This window comes from Sabethes cyaneus, chromosome 3, assembly GCF_943734655.1.
Source record: "Sabethes cyaneus chromosome 3, idSabCyanKW18_F2, whole genome shotgun sequence".
Lineage (NCBI taxonomy): Eukaryota > Metazoa > Arthropoda > Insecta > Diptera > Culicidae > Sabethes > Sabethes cyaneus.
The window spans coordinates 209,868,802-209,891,385 of record NC_071355.1 but is presented as its reverse complement, the minus strand read 5'-3'; the positions used below and the strand labels follow the sequence as shown (position 1 = coordinate 209,891,385).

The following is a 22,584-nucleotide window of genomic DNA, read 5'->3' as shown; positions in this document are numbered from 1 at the left end:
TGCATATCCTATTCCGGGCAATGGACAAACTCCTCGCCGAAGTCGTTAATTAAAAGCTCTTTTCAAAGTCGACTCTTTCCGTTCGAAAACGGAAGACAAGTCAAGAAACCGCAAGGGCAACAAGACTGGGTAAAAAATGATTTATTTATGTGGCTTTCTCGCATTCAAACGTAGAAGCCAGGTAGCGGATTCTTTTTTTTTCTCTGGAAGGCTAGCAACACAAGTCGCAATCAATTCCCGGAACCAAAGCCATCAGCCAACCGCAGTCATTTTAGCCCTCCGCCAGACAGTTCTCTGGAAGACCCTTCTTCTCGTAGGTCGCACCAAGGGAAAAAGCGAGCTGGTTTTTAATCTTCCATTCAATTTTTGACAGTTATTGTGTAAAATAGGGCGTTTCTTAGCGCGACCCTTGAGAATTTCATCATCTGCCGAGGCCTGAACCACTTGCGTGCGATCGAGCGGCTTCCGTGCCCGAAATAGAGTCCCCACCCCGAGGAAGGGTTGAATTTTTCGGTAAGTGGCGCATCAATTATGGCGCTCGATGTTCTGATGTTTACCGTGGAAAGTGTTCTTGCGGGTGAGCTACCTTCGCGTTTCGATCGTATTTCTGGTGAACAATCAGTCACATAACGGCGGTTAATCTATTGGTCTTTCGAGAAACTGTCTTCCACCGTTCACACCGGTTTCAGCCTCGCAGTCGATTTCCGAGGCCACGAGAAGCCTATAATTGTAACATTGGGCTGGTAGGGCTGACACCACCCACTTTCGATCGGGCGAAAGCCCAGCACACCAGTTTGTGTTCAGCTGTGCCTGATTTGTATTTGGACGTCCCATCCCGAATGGTCCTCCGCTGCCACACTGCCGGGTAGCAATAAAATGCATCAAAACGATGAACGACGTAATTTAAACTGACAAACGACATGCCGGATTTATGAACGGGCGTGAATTGGGTTTGGCCTCACTGGTCGTCGCCAAAGTGAAACATTTATCGACAGAGAGGAGAAAAAAAAGCGAACGATTTTTCGAGCGCTCACGTTTGACAGCTTTGGCAGCAACCGTGGCCATTTTTTCCCCCGAACTTCGCATCAATGACGACGCGCGGAAGCGCAAGTCCCGACGGTAGGCAGCGCGCACTCGCTGCAAACACACATGTGCCCGAATTCCCACACCGAACGGACGAACGAGCAGCAGCAGCCGGAAACTAAAACAAATAATTGAAACTCAAGTCCCACGAACAAGGTATTAAATTTTAAAATTGAAAATAAATTCTCGTTCCTTGTGAGCGCAGTATCAGCAAATATGGCCGATTCGATACCCAGCACTGTGTTTCAAGTACGGGGATTTTCCGCCTTTTTTCCGATGGCCATAAATTTCCCGATTCGATCGATTCCGGTCAGCGGTGATGGCGAGTGGTAAAACAATAAAACACACACTAAATGGGTTGTCATTCGATGTTTTTCTCCCTTCTGAAGAGTTGTCGAGCGCAGGCCGGAAACAATTGAAAATGTAGGATTTAGGGCACGCGAAACATTTGTCGGTTCGGAAGAGCGTTTCGCACAGTTTCCGTTCTGTTTGAAAATCCGATCAATTCAACATAGTAGAGTTTAAATACTTATGCAACAATTCCATTACAATAAAACTGATCAACCTCAACCTTTTCCCACCGTAATCGGTGAAACCACAGAAGACAAAAAAAAACAGATCTAATTGTCCGATTGAGTACCGTGGTAACCACCTACCCGAAGACCGAAAACCATCAATCCTTCCCTTTTATTGAGCGAATCTCCGCAATAACAATGTGCAGGAAATTAATCGCTATTACCGCAAGATTAAGCCCCCGGCAGCCAGGCAGCCTCAAAAGACTGACCGACCGATCGACCAACCGCCAGGAAGCCACACACAAAAACCAACTTCATCGATCGAGCACGAACACAGCACTCGATTAGCAGGCGCCTCTCGGTTTGATTGAAAACATAATACCTGCAGCAATCCGAGCCAGCCAGCCAGCCAACAGAAGAAGTGAGGCTCCGGTGTGGATAAATTTCTATTTAAGAAAAAAAAGCCAGCACCTTCACCCTAATCACTTGGCACGGCTCAGCCGATCGTGTGCAATCGATCGTTAATTGTTCGGTGAAGGGAGCCCCAATGCTAATGTTCCCCACCAGCATCACAACCTTCTTCTGCTCTTTCGGACCATGATCTCAACGATATGGGCAATCTCACCGGATGCGATGGCTACCGACTCTGTTTCAGGCTGAATCGATGACAGCTATGTGTTCAATAATGGCTGCCAACTTCTTTGTACATTGTCGGTTACTTTTTTCTTCTCCGTTCTTCAGATTCGCGACCCGTCCGTGTGATCGACATCGATCGACTCGTGATGGCTCAATTTTGCGCTGAATCATGTGGGAAGCTGTTTCGTTTCACGACTGTCGCAAGGCTCCAGCAGCGAAAAAGTTCCCACAGCATATGTGTGTGCCTCAATCCCTCAGTCCACGGGGAAAAAAGAGTAATGGAGTACGAAAGCATTAGCCAAAACTGCCAGACGGGAACTGCCCTGGCAATTAAACCAAAAATTATACACTGACTAATGTCTTTCAATTTATTATCTGGGCTTCGGCAGTTATTATGGTTGTATTTTGTCTTAGATATTTATCTACGTTCTCATTATCTGCTCCTTCTTGTGGGTTCGACACTTTCTTCGGTTGCTTTCGCCGTAATTTATGGACCACCCGATTCGACGGCAGCAAAGCAAACCCCTCGGAGAAAGCTAGAAGCCCAACCAACCACAGCGAAATTCCACTAATCCCTTTTAAAATGATTTCAATTTTTGACACCTCAAAAATCCCGAATCCGGAGGGATCAAATAACGGACGACGCACGAACGGCTTCACAGAACACCTTGGTTTCGTGACCCTTGTAAAGTTGTTGTAAATGGTGGGTAAAAGAGCGTACTTACCGTCCCGTTTTGGTGATGATCATTTCGGTGCCGAGCTCGTTAAACTTATCCCACAGCTCCTTGGTTTCCAGATGGCACTGGACCGGCCGCAGATCGTCGGAATTGCACGTTCCAACGATCGTCGGTCGTTTCTGAAAGGAACGGATGAGCAGAATGGAAATTTAAAACACCATTTAGGGCTAATAGCTATGGAAACAATTATCAAACGTTTCTTTAGTTACTAAATATGTAAAAATATTGACTAAAAGTCACAAACTGGTCGAAATAGTGATAAAAAATTGATCAAATTTGCAATTTAAAACCTTAAAAGTATTCCATCTCTGTGATCAAATAATTCGATAGGTTTATTTCATACTGGTTTTGTTAAATAGAAGAAACTATTCGTGAAAATTCGCAATATTTTTCTTCTTTGTTTGTTGATACTGTTGATGAAATAAAATGTGGCTCACGATGTATATTTAATAAAAGAAAGCCGAAATTTGACCATAAATCGGATAATGGCTTGCAACAACCCCCTAACGAAACAAAAGTAATTTTTTTAAACAAGCAAAAAATTTAAGCGTTTTTTCTGAAAATCAAATTTTTGCTTGCTTTTCATATTCACGCTATTATTTTCCATGCAAAAAGAGAGACAAATCCGGAAAAAACCTCTTCGATCATTACAATGTTAGCGTAGAAGCGTTAGCACTTCATACATTTTTCGAGATCTTAAGGCTATAGGGGCCACAGACAATTGATTTAATACGGAAAATTTTACTCATGTCCAATAAATTTTCTGTGCCCCCGATTTTTAAAGCCAATTTCAGGAGGGGGGGCGGTGACAAAAGCTTTAAAAATAATTTGCAATGGCCTTACTGATAAAAAATTTTTGAGGCCAATCATTTTGTTCTAGATATCCTTTTAAAAACGGAAATATACGCGCAATATTTTTTTTCACAATCCTCCTGTTTGTTTGTTTGTTTATTAGATTAGAGGCACTGATACAGAATATCGCTTATGCTAGCATCAGAACATGTCTCGCGTAAAACACCATTTCGGCAGAGTTATATCACTGACGAACTGACATGACACTTAGAAGAAAATCCTTTAAAAACCATCGTCCTGCACATTTTTCTTGCACACTAGCACCCTCTGTTATGCATGTTGCGGAGTAGCTCGTATTTGCAGGGTTTTATGCTGTAGGGTTTTGTACATTTGAATGGTTTTATACCGAAAACTCAAAACAACACTTGCACGCCGCGGTGTGGCCATGTTGCGAAACATGCTTTTTTAAAAATGAGCGGTTTTTGATTGGACGATGGAATTATCGCGAGTGTCTCGTCTGTTTGTCTGTGGTTATATTGTGCTGCCGTCGCGATAAACGGTATGAACAGTTCGGGGAAATTGTGTTGGGAACAGTTGGGAAAGTGAATTGAAAAGTGTTACTTGTGACGGTAGCTTGGTGATAAACCAAAACAACTAAAGGGAAAAAGAGGAATGTTTGGTTGTTTTGGCGCTAGTTGATGCTTATCGTTTTTCGAACCACGTCAGGTGGCCGGCAGAGCTAAAAAATAAGACGTTGCGAAACGTAATTATTTTTTTAAATATTTTATTAATGTTTTTCAATCCCCTATAATTTTGATGATATAATTCGATTATAAGTTTGCTGATTTTTCTCATTTTTTAGTGCATTTGAAGCATCTTATCCAAATATCCATACGTTAAGCTGGTCGTATGTTACAAAAAACGTCGATACGACCTGTGAGTGAATTATTTTGGTACGTTCATTGTATAATCGGTACGACCATATATGAATTAAATCATTCGGTACCATCATTGTTGAATGAAGTATATGGTTCGGTATGACCATGGATGAATTAAATGATTCGGTATGATCAATGTTTGTTTAAAGTCAACTGACATAGATTGTCGTATTGAATGTTTCTGATCGGTTTATGAAAAGCTAGAACTATACAATTTTTTAGCAAATTTATGTGACGATTCGTTAAATTCAACTAAGCTTTCAACAGTAAGAAAAAGTCGGGATTCAGGCAGCTATTGGCTCGAAGGAAATACAGAATAGTCGGTAAATCGATTTCGCCATTTAAGATCACACACTATCTGCGGAACCTTCCTACGCTGTTCAAGAGTCTGAAGACCCAATAAACGGCAACGATCGGCATACGATGGTAGATTCACTTTGGTCGCAGCTTGCTAAGTCTCTCTACGCAAGCCAGTGAGGGTCACTGAAATCATGCGAAGTTGTAGCGAAGAAACCGAGCTATAGGGACGCTTTTAATATTGCCGTGGTACGATGTAAGTCGAACGTGTGTTTGGTGTCAAGCAGTACCCCAAAGTCATTGACTTGATCAGCTCTTGTGAGTACATGCTCATTTATTTGGTAGTTGAAACCAACCGGACTGGCGATGCGGTGGAAAGTCATTCCTCGACATTTTGTGATATGGATAACAAGCCAATTTTTCTTCACCAGCCAACAAACACATGCAGGAGCCTTTGAAGCCGGATACAATGGAATCTATGGAATGAACTACTGAATATAATTTCAAACCATCAGCATACATAAGCTTGCATCCAACTGCAGGCAGCGAAGCAATATCGTTCACAAACAGCAAAACCAGAAGCGGTCCCATGTTGCTGCCTTGTGGTACATCCAAAAGGTTTGGAAGAGAAATAAGAGTCAAGCTGCATACGTAGAACTCTGCCACATAGGTAGGAACTGACCCATTTCGTAAAATTCCGCGATGCGCAAAGTCGAAATTTTCTGTATGCAGTATTTTATGGTCTATTCCAGCGGCTCCCAACCTTTTTTGGTTCACGAACTTCTTGGCAGAATTCCCTACACTATTCTGCTGCGAACAAAATATTTGGCGAACTCCCATTTGGGAAACGCTGGTTTATACGATCGACCGCAGCCTTTAAATCGGTGTAGATTACAGTAATTTGTGCTTTTCATTCCATGTGGGATATACAAGTGGACGTGAAATCCTATAGGTTTCTACTTACGGATCGACCAGGCATAAATCCATGTCGGTCGATGAAGATATAGCATTTTGTTCCAGCAAGAATAAAATTGCTCTCAACTATTTCAAATAGCTTGGACGAACCAGAAGGACTGGTGATGCCACGATAGTTTCGAATTTTTCGACGATTCCGAGAATATGGTTCGGTACGATCATTTATAACTAAAATGATTCAGTACGATCATTGCTAAATGGCCTATATGGTTCGGTACAACCATAGAAGAATTAAATGACTCGGTATGATTATTGTTGAATAAAGTATATTGTTCAGTACAACCATAACTGAATTGCACGACATGAACCGGTAAGACCACAGATGCATGAAATAGCATGATTTTATTATTGATAAATAAAATGTTTTTGTACGCTCATTGTCGAAAAGATGGCTCAATTCAATGTGAATCAAGCATAGAAGGAGTTGGATACGTTAAGTGGAAATGAGCAAGAATTAGACAACCGTTGATCAAAAAATTTAGTAGCAAAATCCCCAGGCAGAGAATACTGCAGGTCCAAACAGACACAATAAAGCATGTGAAGAAACATTTACCTAACGGACTAGAGAGAGGGGTAAGGTTCCACATTATTGGAAAGACAAAAACAATAGTTACATGAAGTAAAAGTTCCTCTTAGGCTTACCCTACGAGTCGTATCATCCTCAACGCCGAACGAGTGTTCTATGCTTCGCCTTTTAATATATTAAATAGTTTTTGCCTTTCTACTATATGAAAATATAGTATAAAGGTATAGGAATCACTAGAAAAACCGAAAATCGAAAGAAAGCCTAGTGGGACGAATGTCATATACCATTCGACTCAGTTTCGAAAACTGAGCATTTTCTGTGTGTGTGTGTGTGTGTGTGTGTGTGTGTGTGTGTGTGTGTGTGTGTGTGTGTGTGTGTGTGTGTGTGTGTGTGTGTGTGTGTGTGTGTGTGTGTGTGTGTGTGTGTGTGTGTGTGTGTGTGTGTGTGTGTGTGTGTGTGTGTGTGTGTGTGTGTGTGTGTGTGTGTGTGTGTGTGTGTGTGTGTGTGTGTGTGTGTGTGTGTGTGTGTGTGTGTGTGTGTGTGTGTGTGTGTGTGTGTGTGTGTGTGTGTGTGTGTGTGTGTGTGTGTGTGTGTGTGTGTGTGTGTGTGTGTGTGTGTGTGTGTGTGTGTGTGTGTGTGTGTGTGTGTGTGTGTGTGTGTGTGTGTGTGTGTGTGTGTGTGTGTGTGTGTGTGTGTGTGTGTGTGTGGAACGCTTTTCATTGAGCCCACTTTTCTCGGAGATGGCTGGACCGATTTTAATGATCTTAGTGTCAAATGAAAGGTCTTGGTGTCCCAATGTTCGCTATTTAATTTCTTACTGATCGGACTTTTAGTTCAAAAGTTATGTATAAAAATATGAAAAATATGGGACTTCATTATCACATAGGCCCCTTAACCGATTTGAACAAAATTGATTGCAGATGAAAGGGGAGTCTTTCAAAACCTTAACTTCTAGATTTCATGACGAATGGGCTTGTGGTTTCAAAGTTACATAAAAGTATGCGGAAAAAATGTATTTAAAACAGGTTTTTGTTACATATAAACATTAATTCAAAGGAAACATCCTACAATTTACTATTATTTGACAGTTACTGTTGAGATCTATCAAACGAAACCAAGTTACTGAAAATCGGACGATTTATTCAAAAGTTATTCAAACTTTGACACTTAAGCACCGTATATTAAACCGTTAAAATGTGTAAAATCGAAATAAATTAATCAAGGGTCGATTATATTCAATGTATGTGTTATGTATGTGTCTATCACCAATTGCGAATAGATTTGTGGGAACTTATCAAGCCGGCTTCGTCGAAGGTCGGTCTACAACGGATCAAATATTTACACTGCGGCAAATCCTCCAAAAGGGTCGTGAATACAGAGTTCCCACGCATCATTTATTCGTTGACTTCAAAGCCACATATGATACCATCGACCGGAAAGAGCTATGAAAAATCATGGACGAGAACAGCTTCCCCAGGAGGCTCATCAAACTGATTAAATCTACGATGGATGGTACACAGTGCTGTGTTCGGATTTCGGGTGGATTGTCAAGTTCATTCGAATCACACAGAGGGCTTCGTCAAGGTGATGGTCTTTCATGCCTGCTGTTCAACATAGCGCTACAAGGTGTTATGAACCGAGCAGATATCAACACGCGGGGCACGATATTCAACAAATCTAGTCAATTCGTCTGCTTTGCCGATGACATGGATATTATCGGCAGAACATCTGTGGCGGTGGCTGAACAGTACACCAGACTAAAGCGCGAAGCAGAAAAGATTGGGTTAAAGGTAAATACGTCTAAAACAAAGTACATGCTGGCCAGCGGAACCGAGGCCGAACGACACCGCTTGGGCAGTAGTATGTTGATCGACGGCGATGAGTTTGAGGTAGTTGAAGAACTTGTCTACCTTGGCTCACTGGAACGGCGGACAATGATACCAGCTGTGAGATTCGGAGGCGTATTATCAGCGGAAGTCGTGCTTACTATGGGCTCCACAAGCAATTGCGGTCGAGCAGACTAAGTCCCCGTACAAAGTGCACCCTGTACAAGACGCTTATTAGACCGGTTGTTCTCTACAGGCATGAAACATGGACAATGCTCGAGGAGGACCTGCGAGTGCTCGGAGTTTTCGAGCGACGAGTGCTAAGAACGATCTTCGGCGGCGTACAGGAGAACGTAGTATGGAGGCGGAGGATGAACCATGAACTCGCACAGCTCTATGGCGAACCTAGTATCCAGAAGGTAGCTAAAGCTGGACGGATACGATGGGCAGGGCATGTTGCAAGAATGCCGGACAACTACCCTGCAAAGATGGTGTTCGCCTCAAATCCGGTGGGAACAACACGACCAGGAGCGCAACGGGCAAGATGGTTAGACCTGGTGGAGCGAGATATGGCGGAGAGTACTCGGAGTCCGAGGAATTGGAGAGCGGTAGCCCTCAACCGGGTTACATGGAGAAACTTTGTTCAACAGGCTTTGTCTTGGACGGCAAGCCACCTAAGTAAGTAAGTAAGGAAGCAAAAGCATCAAAGTTTGCCAAGAAATGCATGATTTGGTGAGCGATCTGCTCATGTGGCAAACGGAGTGCACCGTTCGTGACTACCGGGACTGTAAACGGGCAAATTTACATCAAGGAGAGCCTACAGAAGCGTCTGCTTGCTCTGTTAAAGCAACACGAGGGCCTTACGATCTTTTGGCCGGATCTAGCTTCGTGCTACTATTCAAAGGATGTCATGGAGTGGTACGAAGTCATCGGGATTACTTTCGTACCGAAGCATGAACCCTCACAATGCACCAGACCTAAAACTCATCGACAAATACCTGGCTATTGTGAATCAGGGACTACGGAAGCATCCTAAGAAGGACAAATCTGTGAAAGACATCCCAAGCAACAATGTGAGTTTTATTGTACTCTTATGATGGTCTTCAAGACCAATTTTGATCTTGAATACCATCATAAGAGTGTAATAAAATCTAAATTGATATTTAGGATGAAGAAAAAGTAGGTTTTCGTACAGAAGAAACTGCAGGCTGATGTACAGAACCTTATGTGTGGAGTTTAGCGTAAGCGGCGAGCATGTGGTTGTGGTATTGAAGTTGAATGAAATAAATATGCCAAAAACTTACTAATGGGTCATATTTAATTGTCTGAAAGTTTGAAAGCGATCGATCGACAAACATTTCCCACGAAATTGAAATTAAGACGCATATTCATCTCGATCAGCCAATTTCCGAGTGATAAATAAATGATAAAGCAAAAAAACTCACTAACAATTCGCTAACAATAACAAACATTCAAAAGTCTCAATTGCACTTCACTTGATAAAATTAATTTTCAAATTCTAGGGGACTTATCGTATTCAAATCGAACTTAAAAAACCACCCTACAATTATTCTTTACTACAATGTCCAGCGAATTTCTACATTTAAATTCGTCACATCACATCAAACTTCCAATTTCAGGTATATTAAAGCACAGAATAATGAAAATCACATTTAAACACAATCCCGCCTCCCAACTTACCGATGCCGGTTCCGGGGTGAGCCTCTCCTCGTCGGAAACACTGTTAGGCGTTGCCGTCGCGCGGGAATGTGAATTCCGATCCTGCCCGGACCGGGAAGCTTCCTCCGAATCGGAACACTCTTCCACATCGACATCCACTTCATCGTCCACTTCGGACAACCGATCTACCGAACTGGGGGGTCCTGTATTGGAGAAAACAAAGCAAAAAACGAAACAATGAAAAAATGAAAAAATGAAAAAATGACAACTAATTAGATTACTCTTATCTAACCGGGTTCGCTTATCAACCCCTTCCCGAGCCTAGTAGGTTCCAGCCGCAAATATTTGGACCAGAACAAAAACAATCATTAATTATTTCAGCATGATACTGCTCCATTAGCGCGTGTTTAATAAATCAAACAGCTAACGCTCATAAATTTTCACCGAACTTTCCACCTCTCTGGCTTCTGATAAACGGGTTCAGAGAAAGCCAGCCGAGAGTGGAAAATGATCGGGTTAGATCACGCCTACGTTCAACAGAGAGAGAGAGAGAGAGCGCGATAGGCAGAGACTGTTTCAATTAACATGTAAATTAGGCGTGAGCCAATTAAAGAAAATGGAAGAAATTGGCATTCCTCCACACATGCACTGGCAGTGCGTAAAAGCGAACCGTCAAATCAAATTAGGCTTATGTAAATATCGTTAACTCCACGCTGCTGAAGCCAAACCAACTGGCCATTTGGCTGGCTGCCCTTCGCCAGCCAGAAACGACCGAGCAAATTAGTGTGCAGTCGGTGCGGTTTTTCCACCAAATTGAGGTTAATCAAAACCGCACCATCTGGCGCGTGGCGCGTAACTTTTTCTCCTACATTCGGAGAGATCCTGACGCCTCTTGTTGGCAGCGGCGGTGGCTAATTTGAATAAAACGGACAGCAGCAACCTGACGGCGCGGAACCTTCATTCTCGTAGAGTCCGAAGAGCAGAAAAAAAAGTATCCATTAGCTGAAGTATCGCGAAGCGAGTGTTCTAATGTCCCTGCGTAATTATAGAGTGCCTTCCGGAATGACGATCCAGAGCCGGGAACCACCAGATGGGCCGATGCTGTTGCTGACTGTCGGTCAGGATTAAACTTGCGGACTGTTAAAGGTGGTTTCGCTGCTGATAGATTATGCCTCATCTAGAGCTGAAGAGTCTAATGGTTAAATAATTGAGGAACCATGCCGAAGGCTCAGGCAGGTAAAATGAGGGTAAAACGAATCGGAGGAAATGGTTTGGTGTGAAGTTAAGATGTTCGGCCAAGCGACGGAGGTCACATTCGCTTTCGATGTTGAAAAATATTTCACAAAAAGCAACCATTTTAACGGGAAGTTTTAATCGTAACTCACGATGATTGATTGGTGGTTGAAACTGTTAGATGAAGGATAAGTTTGTAATCACGCTTTCCGCAAACAACTCATATCAATCATGTCAGTGCAATAACGCTTCACGTACAACATCGGATTTCAATGCTAATATGCTAAACTCACGCACATTTCCCGAAATCGCTTCCTTCAAACTAGCATTGTTTTCAACACTTTATTAGACTGCAAACTATGGCCATGTTTTTTTCTGCTCAATAAACCTATAAATCACTCAATCAGCGAGGCTGATTTATTTATTAAAATAATGTACGCAATTTGATTACTTAAAGGTTGTAATGAAAGTTGCTTCAGCAGGCCCATTCTCAACTCCCTTCCCGGGCGTGGGCATTGCATTGACGTAAGCCCCCCCGAAGTCGTGCAAGCGCCATGCCGCTCAAGCTTGGTGTTTGTTCTTGTTGTAATTTCGCTCAGATCGTTCGTGCCACCGACCGACCGCCGCCAATGCATGATGGCTCTGTACCAGTGCAGTGTGGCAGCAACCAAGATGGATTGATTACGGAACGGAAAACCAATGGAAAAGCATCTCCTATCGCCTAGCTAGCTGCCTAACTGGCTAACTGGCTAGCAAAGCCGTTCATTGGAGAGTGTTTCTTGTGCGGTGGCACGCGAAGGCTTCCCCGTTAAGTCGCTGCAGCGCTGGATAGATGTTGCGTGTGCGTGTGCAACAAGTTCGAGTTGGAAGCAACAAACGGTATGAACTGTTGAGTGATCAATTCTGGAACAAACACGTCAAAACAATCAACGTCAAGTCATTTTTTAAGAACTTTTTAGAATTTTTCAAAAGCTTTGTTGATTACAGGTTAAATAATAGGGTATCTTTACTGGCCTATAAAAAACAGCCAGATGTCAATTTCAGTATTAAAATTACCAGCGAGCTGGTAACCATCAACATCCAACATTTATTTGCTCGAATCGTTGTTTAAGACACCATGCGATGGGTCTGATTTCGTAAGCAAGATTCCCATGACACTGTTGACATTTATGATAATTTGTACTGCTAAGTACCAATGATCGAGTGAATGGACAGAATGGTTAATGATGACAGGCATGAAATACTGCAACTACAAGTTTTAACAGCCAGCCGACAACGAGTTTCAAGCTGTGGCTATCGCTTTTTTTATTGTCTATTTCAATAGTTTATTGTCATACAACAGCGTCAGATTTACTGCGGTAATATTTCACAAAAAATATTTATATTTTTAATAATGAGAAATAGCGCTAGATATTAGATATTCGATTCAAACATGTGCACAAGTGCAAATGCTGACAGAAAAAGCGCACATAACCTGTCAAACAATTGCCTAATTGGAGTCAGTCCCGGCGTAGTGGTTAGCATTCACACCTCTCGCGCCGAGGACCCGGGTCCAAATCCCAATCCTGCAGAAGTCACGAATGACCCATGCTGTTAAAGTGACTACAATCTAACAAAAAAATTGCATGACTAGTTTCAATGCTTTATTGTGTTCTTTAGAACAGATTTGAAAAGATTTTCTTCAATTTAGATACAAATTTGTAATATTTCTGAACTATGACTAGAAGTAAGGCTTTCAGCGTTCATAGGTCTACCAGATAAATACAGAATGTTTCTGCTTTTTTTTCTAAGATAGACTGACCAGACGTCCCGGATTTTGCCGGACAGTCCCGTATTTGGATTACTTGTCCCGAATGACGAAAGACGTCCCGGAAAGTGTTCTGCATTGATAAATTTTTTATTGTGCCAGCTGAATGTTGTTGCAAAAAGTACATTCAGCTGAAAAATTTATATAACTTTGTATTAAGATGCCTTTAAACATGCATTCTTCTTCTTCTTCAGCAGCATAGAGCCGGGGTGGCTCGTGCTGTTTCAAGCACTCGTCTCCATTCAACTCGGTCTTGGGCCACTCGTCGCCAATTTCCTAGTCGTCTCAGAAGTCGCAAATCGCTTTCGACCTGGTCGAGCCATCGTGCACGTTGGGCCCCCCTGTTCCTGGTGCCGGTGGGGTTGTTGAAGAGGACCGTTTTCGTCGCACTGTCGTCCGGCATCCTTACGACGTGTCCGGCCCACCGTAGCCTGCTAACTTTCGCTAGATGTACGATGGGAGTCTCCCCAAGCAGTGCCTGTAGCTCGTGATTCATACGCCTCCGCCACTCTCCGCTTTCAGTTTGTACTCCGCCAAATATCGTCCGCAGCACTTTCCGCTCAAACACGGCAAGGGCGCGTATGTCCTCCGTAAGCAGCGTCACGGCTTCAAGTCCATAAAGAACTACTGGTCTAATAATGGTTTTGTACATTGTTAGCTTCGTGCGGCGGCGTATGCTTCCTGATCGTAGCGTTTTACGAAGGGCAAAGTAGGCCCGATTTCCCGCTTGGATGCGCCGCTGGATCTCCTTACTAGTGTTGTTGTCCGCGGTCACCAGCGATCCCAAATACACGAACTCTTCTACCACTTCTAGTTCGTCGCCGTCAACGGTTACCGTCCGTGGGAGGCGCGCATTTGTTTCCTTTGAGCCTCTTCCTTTCATGTATTTGGTCTTCGACGCATTTATTTTTAGCCCAATTCTCCTAGACTCCGCTTTCAGTCTGGCGTAGATTGCCTCCGCCGTCGCAAAGTTCCTGGCTATGATATCGAAGTCATCTGCAAAGCCTAGAAGTTGGCTACTCTTGGTAAAAATCGTGCCTCTCGTTTCAATGCCCGCTCGTCGGATCACCCCCTCAAGAGCGATGTTGAACAGCATGCAGGATAGACCGTCACCTTGTCTCAACCCTCGTCGCGTCTCGAAGGGACTCGAGAGTGTCCCAGAGATGCGTACGAAACACATCACTCGATCCAATGTAGCTCTGATCAGTCGCGTCAGTTTGTCCGGAAAACCGTATTCGTGCATTATCTGCCATAGCTTGTCTCGATCGACTGTATCGTATGCTGCTTTGAAATCGATAAAGATGTGATGCGTGGGCACGTTATACTCCCGACATTTCTGCAAGATCTGTCGGATAGTAAACATTTGGTCCGTAGTTGCGCGAGCCCCCATGAAACCCGCCTGATAATTCCCTACGAAACCTTGTGCTATCGGTGACAGCCGGCGTAACAGGATCTGGGAGAGTACCTTGTAGGCGGCGTTTACCAACGTAATACCACGATAGTTGCAGCAGTCTAGCCGATCACCCTTTTTGAAGATGGGACAAACCACTCCTTCCATCCATTCCTCCGGTAGCTTTTCCTCCTCCCAAATCCTCGAAATAACCCAGTGTAGAGCCTTTGCTAGCGTTTCCCCGCCATGTTTATAAAGCTCTGCCGGTAGGCGGTCCTTCCCAGCGGCTTTATTGGTCTTCAGCAACCTGATTTCTCGTTTGACTTCTTGGAGATCAGGTGCTAGGATATCACTATCTTCCATGGGCGCTCCTAGGTTAATTTCCGTTCCGCCTCCTTCTGCGACTTCGCCATTGAGGTGTTCATCGAAGAACTGCTTCCACCTGTCGACCACCTCGCGCTCGTTTGTAATTAGATTCCCTCCCTCGTCCCTACACATGTCAGGTTTCGGTGTGTAGCCCTTCCGAGTTTGGTTCACCTTCTCATAAAACTTGCGCGTGTCATTAGCTCGGAATAGTTGTTCTAATTCTTCACGATCTCTGTCCTCCTTTTGGCGCTTTTTTCTCCTCAGGATCGTGGTCAACTGGTTCCTAGCTCGTCGGTACTTGGCCAGGTTCTCTCTAGTGGCAATACTTAGATAATTTTTCCAAGCGTTTTTTTTCTCCTCCACCGCTTGTTGGCATTCCCCATCAAACCAATCATTTTGTGTACTCCGAGGCTCAATACCTAGTGCCGCGGTAGCGGCCTCTCCGATGGCCGAGCGTATTCTGCCCCAACCGTCTTCGAGGTTTGAAGCACCTAACTCCTCGGAAGAAGGCAGTGCCTCATTCAGTACTCGCGCGTAGTTCTCGGCAGCTTGTGGGTTATCTAGCTGCCTGATGTTCAGCCGAGGAGGACGGCTTTGACGTGTCCGGTATACGGTGGACAGCTTTGAGCGCACATGTACTGCTACTAGGTAATGGTCAGAATCAATATCCGCACCCCGACGGGAGCGTACGTTCGTGATGTTAGAGAAGAACCGGCCCTCTATGAGAACGTGGTCAATTTGGTTCATTGTACGTTGGTCAGGTGATCTCCAGGTGGCTTTGTGGATATCCTTGCGCGGGAAAAAGGTACTTCGGATCACCAGGCCTCGGGAAGCTGCGAAGTTTATACATCGTTGGCCGTTATCGTTTGTGTCGGTGTGCAGGCTATGGGGTCCTACCACCGGTCTATACATTTCTTCCCTACCGACCTGGGCGTTCATATCCCCGATGACGATCTTGATGTCCCGTGACGAGCAGCTGTCGTACGTAGCCTCCAGCCTCGCGTAGAACGCTTCTTTCTCATCGTCGGGTCTACCTTCGTGCGGGCAGTGCACGTTAATGATGCTATAATTGAAGAAACGGCCCTTTATCCTCAATACACACATTCTCTCGTTGATCGCCTTCCAATCTATCACGCGATCCTGCATTCCGCCCAGCACTACAAAGCCCGTTCCCAGTTCGTTGGTAGCGCCACCGCTCTGGTAAAACTGGGCCTTTCCGCCACGTATCTTCCATACCTTCTCTCCTTTGCGACAGATTTCCTGCAGAGCTACGATGCCGAGTTTGCGGGGTTCCAGCTGTTCAATCAGCACCCGCTCGCAACCTGCGAAATTTAGCGATCTGCAGTTCCAAGTCCCGAGTCTCCATTCGTCGTCCTTATTTCGTCGCCTAGGTCGATGCCGAATATTCCGCTCCGAATATGCTTGAATGTTGTTAGTTTGTGTTGTTTAGGTGTGTAGCCGTACTGGGGCAACACAACCGAGTCTCGTGATGGGGCTGCCATCTTATAGTGCCGAGACTCACTACCTCCTTCCCGGTTAGTATACGACCTTAGTTTCCACCGGGGTTGGTTACCCGATCTCCGCTAAGGTTGCTCGTATTCCGGCTGGTACCACGAGGAGGTCGGGATCGGAGTTGCTGGATAAGAGGCTAACGACCACTATGGGGTCTATATTCCGCATTATCTAGCCGTTTACCAACCAACATGCATTCTAGAAGCAATATATGGTATGTTGCTGCTTCGTCGTAATTGCCTATTCCCGTCTTAACCAACACAAATTATTAAAAATATCATCGATTTTTATGACACACAATGCAAAATTAGTTATTCCCCAATATTCTAGTTTGTTGACTATCATACGCGATCAATCAAAGTGAGCTGAGATTTATTTGAATGCCATTTTTCATTAAAGAAGTCCTAGCAGCCAAATTTCCTACGTTTTTTGTGTGACGAAGAAGAAAATGTCGACTAATCGTTTTAATTTCCGTCATTCATAAATGAAAATAACTCACGCAACTCATTGTCGTTATTCTGCAGCCGGAAAAACTTGCCTGACCTGCAGAAATTTTACAGAATAACATTTGTCATGCCGTCCTACACAAATAAATGCGCGTAAGCTCTGTAAACATTATTGTGATTTATAGTCCGGACGATGACAAATGTTGATGAACGAATTTTAAAACGGTACGACGAATTTAAGATATAAAGTCAGTTGCGTAATTTGAATAAAATATTAAAGCATTTTATTCAAATTACGCAACGTTTTTTAGTGAATTCAAAGGGCACGGATCGGAAGGCAAGTGTGTTTGAGTCAAATCAGCAGTAGAACTTTTGGAGTATTCATTAAATCCACCTAAGAAATGATGAAAAATAGAGTGTCTTTCCTTACTACGACGGGAATTAGACATAAACCCTATTACAAATTTAAAGTCGGATTTTCGCTATTCGCAATAAAAGACTACGTTAATATATACGAAACAATTCGGTTATTAACGGTATGGTTCATGTAACCGTTTATCAAGATATATGCTGCAACTACGTTAAGAGGTTTCTAAAATTATTTTCTCCATTCGGCATTGTGCTGTAGCGAAGAGACGCAGCGACATTCGCTGTTTTCGTTTCAATAAACGCATATAATCGACCCAAAACAGAAAATTGAGAGGAGTGATATGGAGACGCTTCTTGGTCGAGTTTCTTTATGACCTAAGCAGTTTTTTTAAATGGACTGCTGAGTAGCTCGAAGTAGCTATGTTATATGGGCCTTACAGTTGACCTAGACGTACGACCCTGGGCTAACAAGCCAGGCATCGCAGCTTAGAATGTCCACTAGGAGAGGTTCTAAGAGTCAGTAAAATCGGAGCACCAGGCACGCAATTTTTATAAAACACACTCTTTTGTGATATTTGTGAATGTAAATACACGAGGTTGATTGTCCGTTTTTGCCCGACTTGACAAGCTGTCACTATTCAATCCCGATCAAACAGTGCACAGTGGGTTTTTTTTCGGAAAAAAGTCCTTTTTCTCTATATCTCAAAATGCCGCTGCACAGTTACGTCGACTATGCATCCATGGGCAGAGTAGTCCAAAAGGGCTAAAAGCGGAACTTTTTTCCTAGTGTCTTTTGTTTTCATTTTATCATTTATGGTCTTCCTCTTCAGCACTTTTGTTCGTATGAATATCGCCCTTAATCTTAAACTGTCAAAAGTTAGTCATCGCTTACTATAATGAAAATAAAAAAATAACTTTTTTGTGTTAGGAAATATAGACGTAGTTTCTTCAGTAAAGTTGTAAATATTGTAAAAACAAGCATTTTTGCCGAAGAAATAAAATTTCTATCTTTATTGAGTGCTGAACTACAGGGCATATTCTTTAAAACTTCTTTTTCTTTAACTTCACGAGCCAAAGACGATAACTTTGTAAGGAAAGGTCCTAGAGATTTGCAATGTTTTGCAAAAACGTGTATTTTGAGCCCTTCAATAATCGCCTAGAGCTATGTGTCCTTCTAAAATGCAACCAACATAAGCTAAGTATGAAAAACTCTAAAAAACTAACTCTGCACTCGATAGAGATAGAAATGTCATTTCCTTAGCAAAGTTGTTTGCCTTTATATTTTCCATAGCTTTGCCGAAGATACCAAGCGTCTATTTACTAACACAAGAACAATGGACGTGTATCGAGCTTTTAGCGAACGCGAAACATATAAAACTTATGCTTGCCGTACTCTCATTTGGGTGGTTGGGGACAAGCGGAACCCATACAGGTTTATAGTACTCGACTTAAGCTTTAAGATGAAACACTGATTTAGTAAATCCACTTGCCCCATTTTACCCCATGGGCTCGTGAAGCTGTGGAAATTTAAAGCATGAATATGCGATGACTCAGCAAGTAAGGGTCCAAGAGATTTGCGGTCTTCTGCAAAAACGTGTATTTTGAGAGCTTCGATAATTTCCTAGAACCCCTAGTTCTTATAAAATGCAACTAAAAAAGCTAAGAATGAAAAACTAATTTTTAAAGAAATGTCAAAGAATATGTCCTATAGTTCAGCACTCAATAAAGATAGAAATTTTATTTATCTGGCAAAGTTGCTTGTTTTTCCAATATTTACAACTTTGCCAAAGAAACTATGTCTATATTTCCTAACATAAAAAAGTTATTTTTTTATTTTCATTACAATAAGCAATGACTAACTTTTGACAGTTTTAGATTAAGGGGGATATTTATACGAACAAAAGTGCTGAAGACCATAAATGATAAAATGAAAGCAAAAGATACTAAGAAAAAAGTTCCGCTTTTCGCCCTTTTGGCCCACTGTGCGCTGAGCTAGGATCAATCTTTTGACGTCAAAAGAAAGATATTTTTTTAAGGACTCCAATGGTATGATGCTTGTTAACGGTACGCATCTGTTTCCAGCCGGTTTTGCCAACAGAAGGGGACCCAAGGAACATTTTTGTTGCATAGCAGCTTATTCTACGCTTGTTCCATCGCTTTTAGCTATACAATAGTTGAATAAGCTACTCTTAGGGTTCATTCAATGATAACGTCCATTGCTTATGGGGGGAGGGGGGTGTCAATTTTGTGACAGGTTGAGACAAAGGGGGAGGAGGGGGTCTAGGCAAATGTGACGTCCGTCGAAAAAAATTGCATTTTCATCAAAAGGCAGCAAAAATGTTTCTCAGTCATTCATCACTCATTGATTTATTTCCATTTTCGAACTTATTGTTCCAGCTGACGGCGCTTGAAAGTCAGGCACAATTTGTCAATGTTAACTATATAGACCACGCTTTACATTGAAGGATCAATTTACACATCAATTTCAGTTCATTTGCAATCAAAGTTTCTAGCTTTTTACTAAATAATGGATAGAAAAGTATAATGAACTCTAAAAGCTATCGTCACGATGTATTGAAACCTGCTTCGCCAACGCAGATTGAAGCTTGTTTTGAAGCGGAGCCATGCTACTTCAATTGAAACCACAGCTTCATTTTTTCATTGATTTGTAACAATTTGCAATTGAATTTTGTTAGAGCCCTTGTTCGTAGTTATTATTTTTTATTAATTGTTAATCATACATTAACTCTTAAAAGCTTAAGCTAGCTTTATAAACCACTTTTACTTTCAACACGCTTTTCATTTTTATTTTGAGTTTGTGTGACGTCCAAAGCGGGGGGGGGAGTTTGAGTTTTGTGACACAATCGGACAGAGGGGGGAGGGGATTTCTCTTACTTTTCTCGACATGAAGAGACGTAAAAGTCCATATTCCTGGATTCCGCTGGGATAAAGTTGATCTTGTTTCGTCATAAATAAGCAATCTTTAAGAAGAATTCGATTATTTGGTATTTGTTGACGGAAAATGGTTGTTTACTGTTGTTTTTGTCAAATAACGGTCCTTTACCCTAGTTTCATCCATGTTCATCAATAAAAGTGAATATCTCTAGATTCGCAAAAATACGGATATTGGTGCAAATTCGTAAGCGAATTATCGAGAGATTATGACCAGAAGAATACATAACCAAAACATAGTAAATAAATGCGAGGTGTTTTGTAGGAAGGTTTGACCACTGCGACCATTATTTTGATCTATTAAGTCAGGATATATTTAATTTTGGTAATAAAATTTACAGTTTACAATTTACTGTTTACATCGAAGAATTAGCTGTAATTCAGTGTACACCAGGGAGTATTGATCAACTAGCTGAACGCCCGATCTTACTCGGGGCCCCTTTGTCTCTCAGTCGCTTGTACGTCTGTTATTGTAACGAAAATTATCATAATGTTGGAAATAGGGAATCAATATCATTGTTCATACCCAGAAATAAACGACAAAATCGAAGAGCGATAAACCGGTTATTCTTTGCATATGAAACAGACATACGTAGCAACCACAATGTACCACGACAACAAAATAAAGGGACAAACAAATGTTGCCTCACGGGTGTGAGCAGGATAACTTTCGGTGAGAACATATTTTGATACACACTCGCTCTCACAAGCGCTTGATTTGGTGTTACAGGTATAGTCGCAAGTCGGCTGGTTAAAGACAATACTTTATCAGTAACTTCAATAAAAGTGATAAACAGTAAAAAAACTCAAGAAAAAGACTAGCTTGCTTTCACCCAAAGTGTGACGTACAATGCTTACCTCTGATAAGTTACCAACGTTACGGTGGCATCAGCATGGTTGCCATGAAGTATCTGTATCCACGATAAACAGCTACGATATCTTGTTATTGTCCTAGCTTTTATGCAATAGTGACAAACTTTCATTATATATTATCCCAAAACTTTGAAGTAAGGACAATATCATTGTTTGTTGTGCGTTCATGATTTTTGATTCCCTGGTTAGAAACAAGACCCTGTTTCTTCAGTTGAATGTGTCTACTTCCATTGTCAGCTGTACCCCCCTCTGTGGACTCCCTGTCGTTATAAACATGTCATGTAAAATAAGTCGTAGCCCATTTTACGTTTTTGCGCCTCCCCATTGTCAATGGCCACCCTATTCCCCCTTTCCAGAAATCCCCTCTTGTCATCTAGCCACCTGTACAACTGCTATCGTTTCGGATGCAAACGAAACGCACCCATTTATCCATCTGAATCTTCCCACTCTCCCTGCAACAGACCGCTTCTTCACCCCCCTGCGTTGATTTTTCAAACCAAAAAACATGTGCGCTAGTTTGATGATGAACCGACCAGGCGTTCCGGAGTTATGTCAGAACATACATTCATAGTCACGTTCCTCGCCCTCGGTTAATACCAATGCGCATCTAATTTGAATAATGCATTTCATAGCAGCTTTCCAATGGTGGTTTTTAAATGAAAATCGATTGGGAGGTTCATGGCAAAGCCGGCTATGTTTTAATAAAATCCAATATGCTACTAATTCCAAGATGGCCGCCAAACTTTTTTTTGCTCCATTTGAAAGCCGTGTTCTTCACAAAACTATGCCATTTGCTAGTTGTTTCATTGAAAATTCAGGAAATATCACACGATATAGATCTCAAGGTTTGCGGAAAATTAATTTTTTTTTTAAGTTGTCGGACCCCTTGGCAAATGAGCGGCGCGCTGTTTCGAGGTATTCAAAGTGCAATTCTAATAATGGATTTCTACAAAAGTACAAAAACCCCAATATTTGAAAACATCGTGTCAGTAATGGCCCCCTTTTCAACGTGAATTCCTCAAATTGAAAAACATGAAGGGCGAAGGGCAACGAAAGCTTCGCAATTTACGCGGTTTTTTGCGCGTACTTCGAAAGTTACGCTTGCTTTGCGTGAAAAGCAACTTGAGTGTATAAAGAATGATGTGAATCGGTCATCGGACATAAAAAATTGCATTAAAAATATGTATTAACTCATTTGTTTACAGTGTTACAGCTTGCGAGTGAAAATGACTGAAAGTAGTTGACAGTGCATATCGAAAAGTTTCATCACAATCGATTGAATAAAACAGTAATGGCTTTGAAACAAGAAAAACTGATCAAAAAACTCAAAGAAGCACTCACGCTAACATCTCGGAATCACAATTTCAACCACATCATAACTAATCAAAACGCTCAAGCAACATTAGACTACCAAGTAAAACAGAAAAAAATGTAACAATAGGAAAAACACAACAGCAAATCTGAAGAAAGCCAGGACGATAGTTAACCAAATCAAATCTAAACCCAATGTGGGAAAAAAGCAAATGTTTCGAATTGTTTCAGGCAAAAAAATAACGACACCTTCTAGACTTCATGTGTACAAAGTTCGGAAGGCACCGAACCGGAATGACATACAGAACACGGAGATCAAA

The 22,584-nt window shown here is 42.3% G+C and overlaps 1 protein-coding gene across 1 annotated transcript in view; it reads right to left on the bottom strand.

The window, feature by feature from the left end:
* Positions 1–22,584, bottom strand: part of LOC128742012 (T-box protein H15-like) — a 102,707-nt gene that overhangs the window by 69,910 nt on the left and 10,213 nt on the right. The window contains exons 2-3 of the mRNA XM_053838183.1: positions 10,027–10,208; positions 2,960–3,090 (exon numbers count right to left, since the gene is read on the bottom strand). Of these exons, the coding sequence (XP_053694158.1) occupies positions 2,960–3,090; positions 10,027–10,208 (313 nt within the window). The remainder of the gene's footprint in view (positions 1–2,959; positions 3,091–10,026; positions 10,209–22,584) is intronic.